The 17088-nt window shown below is 38.7% G+C and overlaps 1 protein-coding gene across 1 annotated transcript in view; it reads left to right on the top strand.

The window, feature by feature from the left end:
- The window catches only part of cenpe (centromere protein E), a 132607-nt gene that overhangs the window by 76965 nt on the left and 38554 nt on the right, over positions 1-17088 (top strand). Inside the window, exons 37-40 of the mRNA XM_079811915.1 lie at positions 361-528; positions 11460-11678; positions 14210-14407; positions 16566-16730. Coding sequence (XP_079668041.1) covers positions 361-528; positions 11460-11678; positions 14210-14407; positions 16566-16730 — 750 coding nt within the window. The remainder of the gene's footprint in view (positions 1-360; positions 529-11459; positions 11679-14209; positions 14408-16565; positions 16731-17088) is intronic.

The following is a 17088-nucleotide window of genomic DNA, read 5'->3' as shown; positions in this document are numbered from 1 at the left end:
ACTTACACTCTCTCACAGACACACTCACTGTTTCACTCACACACCTTTATGATGTCATACAGGGCCATACTCGAAAAAAACTTTCCGAAACTTGTTCTAATCCTGAATGAGTGTGTTTGGCACAGAAATACTCCGTCACACGTCCAACTCATTTTTCCGGAACCTCTTCTGTTTATCATGAGGATCAACTCTTGAACTGTAAATAAGGCAGGAAGTAGCTTTAGAGCCGCCCCTTTAATGTTAAGTTACATTACTTGTGGTTTTGTGTGTAAAAGCCCAAATTCTGGACATAGAGGGTTTCCACCCGACAGCGAAATCTTTCCGTCTTTCTGGTTTTAATAACGTGTCCCCTTCGTTCAGATGGCCCAGCTGAGGGCAGAGCTCCAGTCTGTGTGTGCAGAGAGAGACCATGTGACCTCTGAGAGAAGCGGAGAGCTGGAGCGGATGAGCTCATTGGCTGAGGAGCGAGATCAGCTCCTGGAGACTCTACAGCGGCTCAGGGATGAGGGCGAGCAGCTGGAAGAGATGGTGAGAGCTAGTGTTAGACCCATATATCGGACGATATTTGCGATTTTTACGCGTATCTGCCGATATATCGGGCCAATATTTGTGATTTTTACATGTATCGGCCGATATATCGGGCCAATATTTGCGCTTTTTACGTGTATTGGCCGATATATCGGGCCAATATTTGGGATTTTTACGTGTATCGGCTGAACCTGCGTGAAGTTGGCCCCCCACCCAACGCAAAACGTCGTCAAACTATGCTCAATCGTTTGTGCTCTGTTTGTGCTGGTTTGTGCTGTAAAAAGTTTCGTTTGTGCTGTTTCGGTTTTTTAGATATTAAAAGAATATTTTTAGGTCATTCTGAGGTCACTCAGCCCCCCCACATGCTGCAAATTCACCCAAAATAGTCTCGTTCGTTTGTGCTTCGTTTGTGCTGGTTTGTGCCGGTAAAATTTTCGTTTGTGCTGCGTTGGGTTTTAAAATATCAGAGATTGAATTATAGACGATGACGTCACCAGCCCCCCCACATGCTCCGAATCCACCCAAAATAGACGCAATCGTTTGTGCTCCGTTTGTGCTGGTTTGTGCTGTAAAAAGTTTCGTTTGAGCTGCTTCGGGTTTTTTTAGATATTAAAATAATATTAGGTGGTCATTATGAGGTCAGTCAGCCCCCACATGCTCCAAATTCACTCAAAATAGACTTGTTCGTTTGTGCTCCGTTTGTGCTGGTTTGTGCCGGTAAAATTTTCGTTTGTGCTGCTTTGGGTTTTAAAATATCAGAAATTGAATTATAGACGATGACGTCATCAGCCCCCCCACATGCTCCGAATTCACCCAAAATAGTCTCGTTCGTTTGTGCTCCGTTTGTGCTGGTTTGTGCCGGTAAAATTTTTGTTTGTGCTGCGTTGGGTTTTAAAATATCAGAAATTGAATCAAATGTTGATATTTATTAGGCCTATACAAGGCTGACTGAATAAAATAGATCAATCAATGGTCACAAGATGAAAAATAGTTATAGACAGCTCTGTATTTTTGTGTGAAGTTAGTCAGTAGCCTAGCCTACGATGTAGGAGCATTTTATTTCGGGTTTGTCATTTATTCAATCTCTAATGTTAGATGCTAATAAAGATGATTTAATAGAACATCAACTTCTTATCAGTGTTTTTGTAGTCCCTGTTGTCTTTATTAAAAACTTCATGTTGTTCAGACATTTTGTGACTTTTTTTTTCTTTCTCTTTCACACTTTTAAAGTAGAATTGACAAAGACGTTCTGTCAGCACATAATTTGTTCAATAAACAATTTAAATTATCTTCACTTCAGTCTGTCCTGATTGTATTTTATTTTTACGAGTTTCATCTGCTACACTTCACTGCCACCACTAGGTGCAAGTGACACTTCTGTTCAAGAATGCTCTTGTATAAAGTGGTGTAGAGTTAGTGGAGAAAAGGTCGATATAAATCAAACTACAAAAGTCGTTACTGATCCAAATTTCTGGCCAATGTAAGTATACATTGTTTTAACTGTCAGTTACAATATTAGTAGCTTCAAGAATAATTGTACAACATTCAAGAGAGCTAGGCATGCTCTTGGCATGACTTGATATTGAACAGAAACCTCATTAATAACACTTATATTACTAATTTAGCTATGAAATGCTGATTGCAGTTGCACAAAGTTGCCTTTTAGTATTAAAAAACGACCATGGGTCACATGTGCATCTGTATTTAACATTTCATAGCTAAATTAGTGATATTAGTGTTAGCAAAGAGTTTTCAGTTCAATAAAAACTGACAATCTAGGGGTCAACATTACCATATTGTTTCGAATATAAGATATATTATCCATCTACATTATCCTTACTATATTATATTATCCTTATATTCAGATCAATACAGTAATATATTAAAACAAATGTATGCTGTACATGCTATTTTTTCAGAGTAAGGATAATTGAGGATAATTATGTTTTGCTTATACCAGATGCCCAAGAAACCAGCAGTCGACAGGGATTCCATCTTCACAGTCCTGTGTTCATCAAAAGAGGCCATAGTCCAAAATGCCAACATAGCTACTCCTAATCAGAGTATCTGGACAGAGCTTAGTAAAAAGCTAGACAACAAGATCACTGCAAAGGCACTATACACTTTTGTTAAATTAAACAGACACAACATCTGGAATGCTTTAGGGTTTACTCATGAAAGTAATCATGAAACAAGTGGCAGTAGTGATGACACTGATTTTGAGCCAGGGTCCCTTTCCTCCAGTCCAAAAGATTGCTGCACTTTTGATTTTGAAGTTCCATTTCAGAAATGGATTGAATTTATGCCTGAAAAAGTAACATACAAAAACAAGTTCTCTAAAACAAAAAAAAGGGAATACACAATTTTGAAGCCTGGTATCTGGTAACGCATGTGATAAATCGCCACATTTGGCAAGAAGTGAAATGCCCCTGCACATTTGCTTTTAAAAGAGCCAAGGTCTATCCATCAGTCACAGACAAATATATTGTAATCAGAGGCAACTGTAAGGAGTGCCGTGGCCACATTCACATAAAATGTGACAAAAAGCCTGAAATAAACAGCACAATGATGTTCAGGTGTTCACTTAAAAACACTGATGACTCCCTGCATACTGGCTGTTCCAAGCGTGCGATGTCTGGTAACTTGCGTGTGCAGATATCCAAAGAACTGTGTGAGGGTAGAAAGGAACCCCATGTATGGAGGGCATCAGAGGCAACAAAGCTGATGGATTTTGGAGATCCTGAGCCAAGTCATCTGCCTAATTTGGCCACTCTGCGCAAAGCAAAGCAGGAGAGAAATGATTTAGAATTAGGCGACAAGGATCCTATTCTGTCATTGCAGATGTTAAAATACAGTGCACCTCACAGTGGTAGCATTAAAGACATTGGACTAGACAAGTTTTTCTGTCACTATTGGAGTCAAACACAAATGTATATGTACAAGACATTATCAAAGACATCTACTAACCCCACTGTGAGTTTTGATGCAACTGGCTCAGTGGTGAGGAAACTACAGAGACCAAATGGCAAGTCTGGCCATATATTCCTATATCAGGGTGTTGTGGCAGGGGGTGAGAGCTCAAGTGTCCCAGTGGTGCAAATGCTGTCAGAGAGACATGACGTTAATGCCATAACACATTGGCTGACAGAATGGTTACGCGCAGGTGCACCTACTCCAAAAGAGGTTGTGAGTGACTTTTCTCTGGCTTTGCTCGGAGCTTTGGTCAAGGCTTTTACTCCTCATCCTGATCTTAAGACCTACATCAATGAGTGTTGTGGTGTCTTACTCGGTAGACAGTCAGCAAAAATCCCACCTTGTTTTGTGCGGGTTGATGTTGCACACTGCATCAAGATGATCTGCCGGTGGGACTGCTTGAAAAAAAACCCACATCGCATTAAAGATTTCTTTGTTAGGTCAATAGCTCAGCTTCTCATGTCACAATCCATGGACGATGCAAGAGAGCTACTAAGATGCATTACTATTGTGGCTCTCAGCGAAACAGAGGGCAGTGACAGCTCTGGAGCCCCCCTCATTTCAGAAAGGTGCAAGAAGTACCTAAAAGCCCGAATTGCAGAAGAGTGTGTCATCATTCCAGATGTAGAGGGTGTGGACCTGGAAGACGTGGATCCATGTGACCAAACACAGACAGACCTGAAGCAGTGGGTAACAGATATATGTGAGGAGAGCAGGTCACTTGCCACATCTAATGGTGATCATGATAATATGCACTTCCTCCCTGAGATTATTCCAAATATAATCTGGCTTGCAAATTACTTGCCTCTCTGGACAGGGGTAATGATCCCTCACTTCCGGAGCTCCAAAATCACCGCAAGTTCAGCCAATGTCGAAGCCGAGTTTAAAAACATCAAACGCGGCCTTTTCAAGCATGAACACTTGCCTATTCGAGTGGATCGATTCATTGCTCGACATCTGTCCTTCATTGAAGGCAACATGCGTATTTTTTCTGCAAAACAAAAGAGTATGGTAAAAGGTGAAGAGGATGTGGCTGTTGCGACAGTGATCGACACAGGAGTCAATCCACTACCCACCACAACCTGCAGGATGGATGGAAGGCCAGAGATGGATGCCTCCTGCTCTGGGAAGTCTGACACTGTCACAAAAATCCATCCAACAGATGAAGAAGCTGTTGAAAACTGGAGAGGCTTAGCAGTTCCACCCAAAAAGAGGAAGAGGAGTTCATACCTCTCTCCTTGTCCTGAATGGCTCCATGCAGATCCATCTGTGAGAGGGAAAAGACTCAAAGTGGACCTGTTGAAAAATGGAAACAATCAACAGCCTGTTAAACTCAGGAAATCAAGAATCTCTGTCCTGAACACATGTGCATTTGATGCTTTTTGTCAATGCTTATGTTGTGCTTACTGTGATTGTGTCACTTTTGAAAATATTGTTTGCAATGAGGATTCCAACAACCTCCTCCAGCTAGTGAAATCCATCACCACAAAGGGTCTGAATGCACAGGCCTACATACAGAGGGCAGAACTGCTGAGCGAAATATTCAAAGCTGTCCGACTGAAGTCTGGCGCTCTCCAAATCGATGCACAATGCCACATCTCCACTATCATTGAAAAGTCAATGACAAAACGCACTTGTGCTTCATTAACAAAACAGTGCTCTTCACAGTATTGTGGTCTCAGCAAACAAGTCACAAGGGAAATTGCATTTGTTTGTACTTCTGTTGCTGTACTGCAGGCTTCTGGCATGGCTCACATCTTCAGACTGCAGTGGAAGAAGGCCTTGACCTTCCGGAGTCCCCCTGCCTCAGGCCGATCCAAAGTCCGTCACAGTGTCCCTCTGCAATCAAGCCAGATACCTCAGAAAAAGTACTCTGTGCAGGGAAAGTTTCTCACAGTTACAGTCTGGGAGAACTTATGTGGATTGACACTGACCTGGGAAGCAGCTCCACAGAATTTCCTTTGAGTGAATTTCCCTCCAATCTGATGCTCCAGGGAAAGAGATTTACTTTACGGGCAGTCATTGCTTTTAGAGGAGGCTTAACCCAGGATGCTCTTGGACATTATGTGGCCTACTGCAGGAGGTCTCCATGTGTCTGGGAAATGTATGACGACCTGAGAAGTGGAGTGACAGGAGCGTCAGAAAAAAACTAAATATGCCCACATGCTGTATTATACACAAAAGACTGATTGCACTATTTATATTTAATTTCACAAGTTAAATTATTTTTGTTGAACTTTTTGTATGCCACACACCCTTGTTTTCCTACTCCTGTTAGGAGAAGTAGTGTTCTATTTTATGGAGATTTGCACTCAAGTCTATTATTTTGTGTGGCATCTTTGGTTTGAAGACAGAATGTGTTTTTAAGTTTAAGTTTTTAAAGTTTTTTTTTTTTTTTTTGTTAATGGATGTTCAATAGTACATAATTAAATTTCAAAAGTTAAATAATTTTGACTTAATTGAGTCATGAGTTTCCACATACATAATAATAATAGTACTAATTAAATGATATATACACACACAGACACTTAAATTCACACACAGTAGCCTACCAGTCAAAAGATTTAAAAAGTTTATTTTTTATTTTATTTAATGTTCCTTATGCTCACTTAGGCTATATTTATTTTATCAAAAATACAGTAATATTGTGAAATATTATTCCAATGTAATACTGCCGTTTTATACGTGAATATATATAGTAAAGTGTAATTTATTCCTGTAATCAAAGCTGAATTTTAGCATCATTAGTTCAGTGTCACATGATCCTTCAGAAAACATTCTAATATAGCTACTGATGTTATGAATTTGATGCTCAAGAAACATTAGCAATGTTGAAAACAGTTGTGCTGCTTATTGTTGTTCTTTTCTTCTTCTGAAAACCAATATATACAACAATTCAAAGATTTTGGTTAAGTAATATAAAAAAATAATACTTTTATTTAGCAAGGACAACATTTATCAAAATTAAGAACCTTTCTTAAATGAGCACCAATAATAATTGAGCATACATTCAACATTTTACTATGATTTCAAAAGAATCATGTGAAATTGAAAACTGGAGTAGGTCTAATGATACAGAAAATTCAGCTTTTACATCACAGGAATAAAATTACATTGTATATTAAAACCGAAAATAGCTACTTTAAATTGTAATAATATTTGTGATATTAAAAAGAAATCAGCCTTAGTGAGCTTAAGAGACATAAAAAAAGAAGAAGAATCCACACTTTTGACCCCTAGCCTACTGTAGCCTATAAGCCTTTACACACATGTGTATAAACACAGCAAACAGATTATGGTGCGTGTAACTTATGTGACAATTGTCATATATGTTATTATCAAAACACAACATACAGTAAGTAAAAACACTTACCTTGAAGTTTGTTGCATCCACATCCTGTGATCCGCAGTGTTCGTTAAAAGTTGAAAACGCACAGGATAACAACCTAATGGAATATTGTGATTTGGTTTGCCGATTCTTTAGGTCTCTCCCATTCAGTTAGTTGTGCACAAAACGGAGCACAAACTAATTTGAGACTATTTTGGATATTTTAAAACCCAACGCAGCACAAACAAAAATTTTACCGGCACAAACCAGCACAAACGGAGCACAAACGAACGAGACTATTTTGGGTGAATTCGGAGCATGTGGGGGGGCTGATGACGTCATCGTCTATAATTCAATTTCTGATATTTTAAAACCCAAAGCAGCACAAACGAAAATTTTACCGGCACAAACCAGCACAAACGGAGCACAAACGAACAAGTCTATTTTGAGTGAATTTGGAGCATGTGGGGGCTGACTGACCTCATAATGACCACCTAATATTATTTTAATATCTAAAAAAACCCGAAGCAGCTCAAACGAAACTTTTTACAGCACAAACCAGCACAAACGGAGCACAAACGATTGCGTCTATTTTGGGTGGATTCGGAGCATGTGGGGGGGCTGGTGACGTCATCGTCTATAATTCAATCTCTGATATTTTAAAACCCAACGCAGCACAAACGAAAATTTTACCGGCACAAACCAGCACAAACGAAGCACAAACGAACGAGACTATTTTGGGTGAATTTGCAGCATGTGGGGGGGCTGAGTGACCTCAGAATGACCTAAAAATATTCTTTTAATATCTAAAAAACCGAAACAGCACAAACGAAACTTTTTACAGCACAAACCAGCACAAACAGAGCACAAACGATTGAGCATAGTTTGACGACGTTTTGCGTTGGGTGGGGGGCCAACTTCACGCAGGTATCGGCTGATATATCGGGCCAATATTTGGGATTTTTACGTGTATCTGCCGATATATCGGGCCAATATTTGCGCTTTTTACGTGTATCGGCTGATATATCGGGCCAATATTTGCGCTTTTTACGTGTATCGGCTGATATATCGGGCCAATATTTGCGCTTTTTACGTGTATCGGCTGATATATCGGGCCAATATTTGCGCTTTTTACGTGTATCGGCTGATATATCGGGCCAATATTTGCGCTTTTTACGTGTATCGGCTGATATATCGGGCCAATATTTGCGCTTTTTACGTGTATCAGCTGATATATCGGGCCAATATTTGCGCTTTTTACGTGTATCGGCATCGGCCGATATAAGGCTGCTTTCAATGGATGTTTTCTCTGTTAAAGGAATACACTTCAGAAATCAGAATCGAGTAACTCACGATTATCACCACTGATTATTTTTGCTTGTAATTAAAAACATAAACCTGATTTAAATATAAATCCGATGTTTAATGAAAGTTATTTGCTATATACATGGACTGCAATTTTAAATCGCCATGTGAGAAAACATTACTTTATAATTAGGGCTGTCAAAAGATTAATCACGATTAATCGCATCCAAAATAAAAGTTTGTGTTTACATAATATATGTGTGTGTACTCTGTTAATTATTATTTATATATAAACACACACACACACAAGCATGTATATATTTAAGAAAAAAAATATTTTTATATGTAAAACATTTATATATTTATATATATTATAGATTATATAAATGTATATACATGCAAATATTTCTTAAATATATACATGAATGTGTGTGTATATATAAATAATAATTAACAGAGTACACACACACATATTATGTAAACACAAACTTTTATTTTTGATGCGATTAATCGCGATTAATCTTTTGACAGCCCTAAATAAAATATGCACTTGTAATGAGTGTAAAATCAACATTATAATTTTCACTCAATCTTGATTCTCTTATTTTGAATATCTTTTGTTGATTTTCATCGGATTGTCTTTTGATGTAATTATGCTGGTATGTATATTTTTGGAGTTTTACATATGATTTGTAATGAAGTGTACCGCCCCTTTAACAAACACTTAACTGTGGACGCGTTCTCTCCTCGCTCAGTTGATAAACGACGCTGAGATGAGGATGTATGTTCACGATTTTTTTATTTTTTTTTTGTTTGAAGTCATCATGCAGTAACCAGCAACAACCCCCTTTCATAAAGCTCCCTAACGCTATGGTTGATATGAAGTGGGACTTATTATTCGCCTTTGACAGGACAAAAATAAACATAATGTAGCGACTGCAGGTTTAGGGAAAATAGTAGTGTTAGACTGATATATCGGCCGATATTTGCACAATATTTTTACGCAAGGCAACTGCGTTCGCCGATATTTTTCCCCTGCATTATTTCCAGACAGGCGTCCACAGGGCAGCTCTCACAGTCTTCAAACTCTCTCGCTCTCGCTCGCGCATATTAATCAAAATCAATTGAGAATTGACGCGATGGTAAAAGTTGGAAAGACTGAAGTTTAGGGATGAAACGGTACGGAAATTTAACATCACGATTATAGTGACCCAAATTATCACGGTTATCAATATTATCACGGTTTTGTTCAAACGAAATGAAAGTGTTCAAAAAGAACAGATGCACACATTTAAAACATTTCAACAAGTTTTATATTTGAAATTTAACAAATAACTAAAGCAGCTCTAAGCACTTTTTTAAGCTAGATTCTGTGGGATTTCCTTCCTTATAATGGCCGTCATCAATAGCAACGCATAACACATAAATAATAATAATTTGTCGTAAATATAATCTCTAATATTATCACTGTAAATATATTCCCAAGCAATATTCTCATCAGTGTTCTATCAGACACATTTAAATCTAGCATATTTTGTGTTAGAGCCCAAACAGTATCCTAGTGAAATAATGCATATCCATATTTCCATATGATTTGACAGTTTATTTTATTAAATATCAAAATGTGTGCATCATACCTGACACCTAGATGAACACTTTACAGTCTTTTTATGACTGTCATTCTCTTCAAATGCTATTGAAGTTTGAAACGTGTATAACGTTACCAATGTTGTGTGTAACTTTAGAGACGGTCCCTAAATTCACCAACTTTATGCCAGTCATATCAGATGCGCTGTGCTTCTGCTGTGTTTTTTTTAAACCATTTTCGCTGCTGAAATAGAACAAAAGCAGTCAACCACGGTATGATGAGTGAATCTCCTGCGTACAACACACGTTTATCTCTGCTTTGAGTGAATATTTCAGCGTGTGAGCGGCGCGCGCTCTGAACAAAACTCCGCTAATCTGAACGCCTCTGATTATGAGATATTGCATTCATAAACTCAATATAAACACGTGTAAGTGCTTATAATGCGCAACGCGATTATAACAGATGGCTTTTGAGAAGACTATTATAAGTTCAACAGCCAGAGTGGCTATAGTGTGCAGCCGAAATAACGTTAACTTACACTCGCAAATGGCGGTTGTTAATGTCAAGCCCTGATTATTATCCCTTAAATGTCACCCTAGTCTTGTCTGAATTTGTTCGTTCGCTTCACGTTATTATTTCCCAGACGTAGGTTTGGTATTGAGGTCAAAGTCCACTTGCCTTGCGTTGGTAGTTTTGAAGTGTTCCCGTTATTACAGTGACATTCTTCTGGCATGTTTGCAGACAGGGTGATCATCTTCGATTGAGTTTCCCTCAGGACTTTTGTAAAAGCCAAAATATGACCACGCCTCAGATTTGGTCCTTTTAGATATCTGAACAATCCCCCGAGTGCTGTCACTGCCTTCTGCCATTTCTTCTCATTCAGAAAACAGCGCTGCGCCAGACTGACGCTGACTGGACAAGATTTACCGCGAGTTTTCACAACCGTGATAATCACACGCGGTTTTAATGATAATACAATTTTATACGATATTACTAACCGTCACTAAATTTTATCGTGGTTTATCGTGAAACCGGTAATCGTTTCATCCCTACTGAAGTTTCACGTGGAGCATTGGGAGATTTTCTCCTGAATTACCGCTGGTGTTGCTCCACAAGAGATTCAGTGAAGTGCACCTACACTCTAAACAATGCTGGGTTAAAAATAACACAAGTTGGGTTGAAAATGGACTAACCCAGCAATTGGGTTGTTTTAAGCAAACATTTAACCCAACCGCTGGGTTAGTCCATATTCAACTCAACTAGGGTTATTTTTAACCCAGCATTTTTAAGAGTGTAAGCATTAAATGACTAGGTTGTAAACAGTTTTAAATGAAGTATAGTACAGTCAGTGTGCACTTTATTATGCTGCTCGCTTGTTGATACTGTGTGCAATAGTGTCATTATTTTATTTATGCTTAAATATTTATTTTCACCACTGAACTCTTTTTTTTCTTGTTCTACCTCACCTGTTTTTACTATTTGTTAAATATAGTTTTTTTTAGTTCAATAAATGTTCCTATTGTAAATGTTAAATTATCATCCTGATCATTGTGTCATTTTTATGATGTAAACTGAGGGAGCAAAAGCAGTATCGGCTCAAGATAATCGGCAGCTCGTATCGTCATCGGCTAAAAAAAATCCATATCGGTCGACCCCTAATGAGAGCCTGTTGAGTTCTGAGCTTCTCCGTTCCCGTCCCTGCTCAAATGTAAAGCCCAGTTCTCCCATGACTCCCAGCTGGTCCAGGTGAGAGAGCAGCTGAGGTCGGCCTGTGCTGAGAGAGACGGTCTTCTGTCAGAGAAGGAGGAGATGGAGCTGGAGAAGACGAGTCTAGAGGAGGTGCAGAGCAGCCTGATGACGGTCAGCGAGGAGAGAGAGCAGCTGCTGGACATCCTGACCCTCATCCGAGAGGAGAAGAGCCAGCTGAGGAGAGACCTGGAGGACAAGGACCAGGCCGTGAGTCGCGGTTTCTTTCTTTTTCTTTTTTATTTTTTTTCTTCAAATTATACAAAAAGAACAAATACATAGAGACAGAGCGACACGCGTCATAATCTGAAGCTGCAAACTCTCGCGGTTGGTCAGTTCTATAAAGGAAATGCCCATATTTGGATGAGCCAGCTGTGTGTGAGACTGAGAGGTTTATAATGAGACCAGGCAGGACATGTTTCTGTGAATGGAGCTAGAATAACTTTGGATGATTTCGGGTAGAAATTTAAAGGCGCACGGTGACTAAATATAATGAAATAAACACCTTGATGTGTATTATTTTGACATGAAAGCTTACATGTTAACCCTCTGGGGTTCTTCATTTATGGGTCACACTCAGGGCCTTCGGGGCGGGATAAAGATAAAAAAAGATTTGAGTAAAATCAATGAAATATATTTTTGTTCAATAATATTTTTTCTTTTCTTTTTTGGGGTTTTGAGATATTTTTATGATTTATAATGAATATTTATGCAATAATTAGGACCCATTTTTTCCCATTGAATATAATAAAAAATGTGTGTTGTGTATATATGTGTGTGTGTGTGTGTATATATATATATATATATATATATAAAATCATTTTAGAGTCAAGTCTAGGCCTCATGAAAGCAATATTTTAAAAGAGATCCGTGTCATCTGGTGGACACATTGAGCATTTTTATCATGCAATAGCACATTTTTACCACTATAGTGGATCTTGCGTTTTATAAAAAAATGTAACAAATCGTGGCTTCATTGGAATAGAGACAGAGCGACACGCGTCATAATCTGAAGGCCACGCCCACTGGGGAGGGAACCAATCGAACGCTCTCCGCTGACTTTGCATTGTGTGAAGCTCCTCCTTGTCATTTCTGACTTATAACAAAAAACAGAACAATGTCTAAAAGCGGATATGTGACAGTGTACAGCAAACAAGCTAAACAAAACCCACAACCAAAAACACAGACGTGTTTATAAGCCATTGACCCAAAAAACGAGCGTTTAAGGACAAAAAAGTGGATTCAGGCCATTAGACACGTTATATTACACTGAGAAGTGCACACACTAGAGGAGAACATAATCAGAGACAGGAAATATCATAAATAAAACTGACATTTGGATATTTGACTTAACAGTGACACATTTACTGCACACACACACACACACTGAGACACACTGAGTGTCAGGATCCCAAAATGTCCCCATTCTTCAGCTGAAGCGTCACGTTTTACTGCCTTTATCCACTTTTGTCTCCTTAAACTCTCGTTTCTTTGGGTCGACAGCTTATAAAAACTTATGTCTGTGTTGTTTAGCTTGTTTGCTGTACACTTTGTCACATATCAGCTTTTAGACATTGTTCTGTTTTTTGTTATAAGTCTGAAATGACTCTTTGCATTGGAATTCTCTATTTTAACCGTAATTACTACACTAATTGTAATATAAATAAGAAGGATATTAGAAGAGAATTTTTTTAATTAATTAAATTGTTTTTAATGGACCATAATTAGTGCACAAGAAGGTCTATTTAGTACCAAAAGATCTCCTCAAAATGTATAAAAAGTCAGAATAGCGAGATAAAGTCATAATGACCTTTTCTTTCTATTCTGTGGAGTAAACAAGCTTCCATAGTCATAATGTGTGATTAAGAGCTCATGTTGAAAAATGCTGGATTGTTAAGTAATGGCCATAAACTGGACGACTTTAAAAGACTTAAAGCAATATTTGGCGTGATTTAGAAAGCAATATTTGGCGTGATTTAGAAAGCAATATTTGGCGTGATTTAGAAAGCAATATTTGGCCTGATTTAGAAAGCAATATTTGGCGTGATTGAGAAAGCAATATTTGGCGTGATTTAGAAAGCAATATTTGGCGTGATTTAGAAAGCAATATTTGGCGTGATTTAGAAAGCAATATTTGGCGTGATTTAGAAAGCAATATTTGGCGTGATTGAGAAAGCAATATTTGGCGTGATTGAGAAAGCAATATTTGGCGTGATTGAGAAAGCAATATTTGGCGTGATTGAGAAAGCAATATTTGGCGTGATTGAGAAAGCAATATTTGGCATGATTGAGAAAGCAATATTTGGCGTGATTTAGAAAGCAATATTTGGCGTGATTTAGAAAGCAATATTTGATATGATTTAGAAAGCAATATTTGGCATGATTTAGAAAGCAATATTTGGCATGATTTAGAAAGCAATATTTGGCGTGATTGAGAAAGCAATATTTGGCATGATTTAGAAAGCAATATTTGGCGTGATTTAGAAAGCAATATTTGGCGTGATTTAGAAAGCAATATTTGATATGATTTAGAAAGCAATATTTGGCGTGATTGAGAAAGCAATATTTGGCATGATCCTTGTCTTTTATTCCCGCCGTAGTAAGATCGAAAATGTCCTGGAAAAGTACTGGAAAATGGCTGCTGAAAAAGAGTGGGAACCCTAATTTATATATAGATAAAAATGAATCGATCATCCTGGGGGTCAGGAAACTCGGCGTTCTCATTCCCTCTCTCTCCTCAGGTGCTTCATCTGCGCGAGGAGCTCCACTCGTCCTCTGAGAGAGCCGGAGAGCAGCTGGAGAAGCTGGAGCAGATGAAGATGGCCGAGGTGAATGTCAGAGCTCTGACTGAAGAGAAGGAGCGGCTGCTGGAGTCCCTGAGGGCCGCTAGAGAGGAGAGAGAGCAGCTCCAGAGAGACCAGCTGCAGGAGAGAGAGAGGGTGAGGCGGACACGCTTCCCTTTACACATTCGGCTGACTAGAAGCGTTAGTTCACCCACAAATGTCAATTCCTCTCCCTCATGTCAAACCCATGAGCGATTCGTTCATCTTCAGACACACATGAAGATATTTCTGACCCCAGAGCTCTCTGACCCCTCCATAGACAGCCACGCCCACTTTCAAGGGCCAGACACGGTTAACACTAGAACCGCCAGAGGGCGCTGTAATACCTAAAACCGCCAGCGGGTAAAATTAACCCATGCAGATTATTACTGTATTGATACGGCTAAAAAACGTATTATGCCACTGTCTTCACAAAGTAATGTCTAGAGTCATGAAATGATTGTTTTTAGTCATCAACTGTGTTTTTGTCCTGTTGTTTTATGCTATTTTAAGCAGCTACACGAATCACTTTTTGGTGACTATAGGCTAAACCTGCAATGACGACGAGAATTAGATGGAAATAAATACATATTTGGGTGGTGTAATATTATAATAAAATGTCGTTAATCCCATATTAAGATAAGCCATGTTATTTAAATGACTAAAATACCCTAAATAGACAATGAAGAGCAATAATAATTCACAGCACTGCTTAAGATGTATGACAACTTACGATAAGGATAACACACGCACAGTTTGACCTAATTAATTATTCAATTGTATAGTTATATCATTTATAATTTGAATAAGGGAACAACACCAATAAACTTGGGATAATCATGAAAATTGTTTTATTCATTCCATCATATCGGATTTTTTTTTTTTCAGGAAACGGGCAGACTTGAATAAATAGCAATACAGTGGCAAACAATACACAATACAAAATTGCTAAACAAAAATGTATAATTAATACAAAGTCTGAACATTTATAAATAGGCTTAAACATCTTTATTTGGCCGTTGTGTAAACACAGCGTGAAAATAGAGGAATTATATCGGGGTAAATTTGACCCGCTGGCACTTATAGGTATAAATGCCTGTTTTTAAATCTGGTTTTATCTGAACGATTTTTAACAACAGGGGATTGTAAATAACACCGTTTTCGTAAAAGTCAGTGACTGGGAGACTTGGATATTTTATTGGAAATCTGTTATGTACATTTGAAATGAGTAAATTTGACCCCGTAGTGTTAAAATAGCCCATGTGACTCCAGTGGTTCAGCCTTAATGTGATGAAGAGATGCGAATACTTTAGTGCGCAAAAACACACACAAATAACCACTTTATTCATCAATCTCTTCTCTTCAAAGCCATTCTCCTTCGGTAGTCTTCAGGGTTCACCGTCAGAAACGCCGGCTCATTATTGGCTGACGCTGGTCACATGGGCTGGCCAATGACGAGCCGGCGTTCTGATGTAGAACCCGGAAGTGCTGCACTGGTTTACTACATGAATACTAGGGCCAGGTATTGACACATTTCCCGATTCGCATTTGCATTTTTGATTCGTTTCAATTCAATATCGGTTATTTTGGATATAGGCATGTGGCGGTATCAAGTTTTCATGTTGCGATTAATTGCTGAAGTTTTTATCACGGTATACAGTATTATCACGATATTGAAATAAGTTGCAAAAAACGTGTTGTCATACTATAACAGGTTTAATAACTTTCTTATAACAAAATAACCAAACATTTAAATACAATAAAGCAATACACACAAATGTATAAAGTAAACAATATTTAAAACAGCTTAAAGTGCAAAAGAATTATAAAGAACAATAGGTAACACCAATAAGGTCTAACTAGTTAATGCATTAACATTAACAAAGAGCGAATAGCTACAGTTTTTATAGAAGTTATTCTTCTTTGATATGTTAGCAGGGACTTTAATCGTAAATTAACGAGAGTTTGACGAACAGAAAATCCTCTCAGGATCCCTGGAGTCATTTTTGTAGCATAAACACCATCAAACCGATGAGAGCCTCAGATTTTCCGATGTTTCTCTATGGCGCTGAAACCTAAAGATGTCCGATTTCCGGTCCCAGCGCGACTGATACTCAACTGCTATTGGCTCATCTGCGTATGAGGGGAGGGGCTTACCGATAGGTCAATTCTCTGAGAGTTAGTTGGCCTGTAGATGCTGCGTTACTTCTAAAGAGGAGCATCGAACTAAAGTGTTTCTGAAGCTTCATGAACACATGATGTTGCTGATTCACAGATGCTGCTGTTGAGGCAGGAGCTGCTTTCGGCCTGTTCTGAGAGAGACCGTCTGATGGCCGAGAGCGCGAGAGACGCTGCGGGCAACCAATCCGGTGCTTCCTGCAGTTTGACATCACTGAGCGAGGGGGGAGACCTTCAGGAGATCCTGCAGGGCGTCAGAGAGGTAAAGCCACATGCCATTTAAAGGGATAGTTCACCCAAAAATTAAAATTCTGTCTATTTCTCCGTCGAGTGAATCGCCTCTCAAACAAGAACAAATGTAGGCGGGGCTTGAGTGTGTCTGTGGGGAATTGATTGGATGGTTGTGGTTTGCTATTGAGACAGAGCGTATTTAGGCCACGCCCACACCGGGGGGGGAACAATCCAACGCTCTCCATTGACTTTGCATTGTGTGAAGCGCATCCTTGTCATTTCGGACTTACAGAAAAAAAAACTGAACAATGTCTAAAAGCTGATATGTGACAAAGTGTACAGCAAACAAGCTAAACAACACAGACATAAGTTTTTATAAGCTGTCGACC

The sequence above is a fragment of the Gobio gobio genome (genome assembly GCF_949357685.1).
Source record: "Gobio gobio genome assembly, chromosome: 3".
In the NCBI taxonomy this organism is placed as follows: domain Eukaryota; kingdom Metazoa; phylum Chordata; class Actinopteri; order Cypriniformes; family Gobionidae; genus Gobio; species Gobio gobio.
The sequence above is the reverse complement of the archived record's forward strand: the minus strand, read 5'-3'. Positions and strand labels throughout refer to the sequence as shown.